Here is a 4,615-nt window from a genome sequence, read left to right as displayed (position 1 = left end):
CAGTTTGCGGGAGTCCGGACATGCGAAACATACGAATCCGACACCCCATCCTACCCAAAACCCTTCCCGGACTCCGTGACTCCATCCTCCTCATTTTCTCTCCTTCCTTCGTTCTCTCTTGCCTTCGCTGCCGCTCCACCACCCCGGCCACAACACCACACCCCTGCCGGAACTCTGCGTCTTTGTCACCTCCGGGGCTCTAGCAGGGCTCCCCGCCGCTTCTTAAGCGTCTCCATTCAACCCCTATCCACCAACTGCTATTCTCACCTTGCCCGGCAATTGTTCGCTGAAACGCCGGAGCTGAAAACAGTTGTCCATTCTTCCTTCTAGTAATGGATTCTGAATTGGAGTACATATATGACTAGTATGTTGAGTCGTCCGACGGCTCGTCGGACGAGAAGGATTACCCCGATGAGACGGCAATGATGCAAGCGGTCCTTGAAGACGCGGAGCGTGCGGAGGAGCATGTTCTCAATTTCAAGGGCTCGATTAAGGGTCATTGAGTGCTGAATCGCAACAAGGCGCGCGGGCATTTGACACTGATGGCCTACTAGTTTGCCCCGATGCACTATTCCCTGACCATTTTCGCCGGCATTTTTGGATGCGCAAGACTGTCTTCGATTGTTTGTACCATGGTGTCCAGTGCTACGATGACTACTTCATCTTGAAGAAGGACGCCATGGGATGCTTCTCTGGTTACCAGAAGTGCACGGCGGCACTCCGGAAGCTTGCATATGGCATGACTGCTGATTCGTGGCACGAGTACCTATGGATGTCTGAGAGCACATGTGGAAATGCCATGGTCAGGTTTGCAACTTCCATGGTCGTGGTGTTCGGACCTCGGTACATGATAGAACGAACTGTGGCAGACACCGAGAGGCTCTTGGCAATCTCAGAACCAATATGGTGGCCATGTTTGCTTGGATCTCTTGAGTGCATGCATTGAAAATGGAAGAACTGCCCGAAGGCTTTACAAGGGCAATATCAGGGTCATGTTAAGAAGCCAACCATAATTCTTGAAGTAGTTGCATCACAGGATCTTTGGATTTGGCACGCTTTCTTTGGCATGCCCGGGTCTCACAATGACATCAATGTGCTGCAACAATCGCCGTTGTTTGCGAGGCTGACTCTTTGCATGCGACTATTTGATAGTGCAGACTTGCAAAAGAAATGAAGAAGGCCGGATGTATGCGGCTATGGTTGGATGGCATCCTCCGGCATTCGTATCCGCGGACTAGTTCTCCCTGTCCGCGGACTTATACGAAAGGAAATTTGCGGGTTGTCGTTGAAGATGCCCTAAGTAAACTTAAGTCCTAACGTGCTCTATATTTGATTCTGACGGCGTGCAGCTGCCTTAAACGTATTTCCTACTGTCTCATTCTGGGTCCTGAATTGAGAATTCAGCTCGTAAACGGCAAAGAGTTGGTCATCTGGTATTCGTGGAAAATAAGTGTCTAATGTGCGTTGGTGTCTACGAATTTGCGTCATTTCGTCCCAGAGACGAAAAGTCTCCTAAACTGGATACATCAATCAGTGTATACATCAGACAGCCGAGTACAAAAAATTGAATTCCAACACCCAAATCTGAACCAGTATTCCAACACGTAACTTACCAATTGCGGACCGCGCAGCCGCCCAATGGGCACAAGTGGACAGGGAAAAGCGACAACAGCCATAGAAATTATTCTACATAAATCCAACTCATTGTTGCCCACAGAACATTATATTTCTGCCCACTGCTTAAAGATCTTTTACTCAATTATAGATATAGATCTTTACAAAGAAACAAATTTACAGCCATTCATTAATTAGTTGTGGCCGAAAGTAAACTCCCGTTGTCTAATTGAACAGATTTGAGAGTAGCACAAGTATTTAGATCTGAAAGATGTGACTCAACTGAAATATTTGAAAACAGAGTGGAGCTATACATGAAGATATTTTTTGTGCGCAAACATTTGATTTGAACGAGTTAGGTGTACCTGAGTAAATAGGCTCAATAGCTATCACTGACACTAATTTTTCTGCTATAAGCAAATTGTATATCATTACTAATCGATGCATTGTAAAGTTCATCTCAAAATGCCTTGACAGAATCCTGACTTTTAAACGTCTTACCACCCTTAAATGACTGACTACCCAATGGCCCTACCTTGTGCCATAGCAGGTTGACATGGTGTATATATAGACTACCCGGCATGTCTACATTCCAGCTATATCCAAAGCAAGCAAGCTCATAAAAAATGGCGCCCACCCAAGGCAAGCAGAGTTCTCAGGATTTGCTCGAGGCTCAAGTTGACCTTTGGCACCATTCATTGGGATTTGTCAAGTCCATGGCACTCAAATGTGCAATGGAACTGCAAATCCCTAACACCATCCAACACCATGGTGGGGCTATGACTCTTTCTGAGCTGGCCACAAAGACAGGGATCCATCCGTCTAAGCTTCCCCCCTTAGGGCGACTCATGCGTGTACTCACCGTATCAGGCATCTTTGTTGTCCATGACTCAGCCTCGGGAGACAACAAGGAGGCTGTGTATGGACTTACCCCAAGCACGTGCCTCCTCGTCAGCGATGAAGTTAAATCAAACCTATTTCCCATTCTGTCTTTGTTCCTTGATTCAACTGCCATTACACCCTTTTTCGGCATGCACTCATGGTTCCTAGATGAGCATTCCACGTCCCTGTTCAAAAAGGCTCACGGCCTTAACGTTTGGGAGATGGCTGACCAGAACAATGCTTGCAACGAGCAAATCAATAACGCGATGGTTTCTGATAGTAACTTTTTCATCAATATCCTCTTGAGGGAGTGTGGTGATGTATTTCTTGGCATAAACTCACTTATTGATGTTGCGGGAGGACACGGTGGAGCTGCTAGGGCAATTGCTATGTCGTTCCCCCAGATGAAATGCACTGTGTTGGATCTCCCTCATGTGGTTGCTGGAGCTCCCAGTGATGCCCATGTGTCATTTATTTCTGGCGATATGTTTAAGTACATTCCACCGGCGGATGCTCTTTTCCTGAAGGTAAACTCTTTAGGTTTTTTTTTTGTTCCCTTGGCATACATCACGTCCTCATTTGAGAATATATTGTCTAACTCATAAAGTGTGCATTTAGCCTCTTATACATACTAATTGAACCAATAAATTAACCTACCTAAATTTCTTGTGATAAAACTATAATTTCAAATATTATAGCGACTAATGGTAACTTTTTTTTTCTGCTGTGAATCTTAGTGCATTTTTCACGATTGGTGTGATGAAGACTGTGTCAAGCTACTGAAGAATTGCAAGGAAGCTATCCCTCCCAGAGATGCTGGTGGAAAGGTGATAATCGTTGATATGGTGGTTGGATCTGGGCCAGATGACATTGTAACAAGAGAGACACAGGTTTTCTATGATCTCTTTATCATGGGTGCTGAGGGGATTGAGCGAGAGGAATTTGAGTGGAAGAAGATATTTATGGAAGCTGGGTTCAGCAATTACAAAATTCTATCAGTGCTGGGAGTTAGATCTGTTATTGAGCTCTACCCTTGAACACTCGATGAAAAACTACGCGGTAATCGGTATATTGTGTATTAATAAACTGGCATGAATAACATGTGTGCTTTTCTGGCTGCATGCCTTTAGCCTAGTGTGGTGAATAGTGTACTACCTTATTGTAATTTTTGCGAGGTGTGAGCGTTGTGACCAATAAATTAGCTCTCTTACTACATAGCAAATATATGCAGCAGGTTATTAGAATCTGTTCCAGCAGTGTTTATGCATAAACTACAATCAGCAGACCGATCTATATTTATTTTATGAGAATTACTCCTATAAAGAACGCTACAGGACCCCCTGCTGGGGGCCTAGGCCTTCCACACCGCCTGTTTCACCTCGGCTTCCCGCAGCTGGCTCCCTGGTGGGCTTGTGGCCGTTCGATCGCCACGGCCACCACCGCACCGGGCCAATTTGCCATGGGGGTTCATGACAGTGGGATGCGGGAGCGGCCGAGGCCACCCTCCTTTGGTGTTTTTGTCTCACCCACGTGCACCTTCTTGCGGGCTACCCACGCGACGGAGAGGCCGGGTCCGCCTGTCAGCCTCTACATTCTGCACTGAGGTGGTTCGCCTGCATCGGGCGCGTCGTTCGTGCCTCATTGGCCCCGCATTGATCTTCACAGATGCTTCACACCCGACCTATTTTCCTTGGGGGTCCACGACGCCTGATGCGTGGGTGCCACCGTGGCCACCTTTCTGTGGTAGCTTTGCATCGCGCCCGCGTGCGCCAACACACGCGTTGCTCCGGGCATGATGGGGGAGTTGGGACAGATTCTTAGCATCGCTTGCTCCTGGACGGCCTTGTTCGCTCGCGCCAGCTGGCGCGCCCGTGCATGGAACCTGCCCGAGTGTGCGTATGTGTTCCCGACGGCTCGAGGTGATGGCTGGGAGCTGGGTGGTCGGAGAGGGCTGCTCGGATGTTTGATGTTGGCCGGCTGCCATCTGCCACCGGCCCCTGTTGCCCTTCACCCGCGTGTGTTGTTTCGTTCGCTTGTCCAGGGGCATCCGATGTTTGGGCCACCGGCTAGAGGCAGCCGTCTTACCTGGGTTTGCCCGGATGTGCGTGCTCATGCTCGT

The 4,615-nt window shown here is 48.1% G+C and overlaps 1 protein-coding gene across 1 annotated transcript; it reads left to right on the top strand.

Annotated features, from left to right (window-relative positions):
• Positions 1-2,218: 2,218 nt before the first annotated feature.
• Positions 2,219-3,744, top strand: LOC123125976 (acetylserotonin O-methyltransferase 1). Its single transcript, XM_044546404.1, has 2 exons — positions 2,219-3,023; positions 3,234-3,744. Exons 1-2 carry the CDS (start codon positions 2,241-2,243, stop codon positions 3,531-3,533), a joined length of 1,083 nt encoding a protein of 360 aa, XP_044402339.1. The 5' UTR covers positions 2,219-2,240; the 3' UTR covers positions 3,534-3,744.
• Positions 3,745-4,615: the final 871 nt, after the last annotated feature.

Source organism: Triticum aestivum, chromosome 5D, assembly GCF_018294505.1.
Source record: "Triticum aestivum cultivar Chinese Spring chromosome 5D, IWGSC CS RefSeq v2.1, whole genome shotgun sequence".
NCBI lineage: Eukaryota > Viridiplantae > Streptophyta > Magnoliopsida > Poales > Poaceae > Triticum > Triticum aestivum.
Note: the sequence above shows the minus strand (reverse complement) of the source record. Positions and strands in the feature narration are given on the sequence as shown.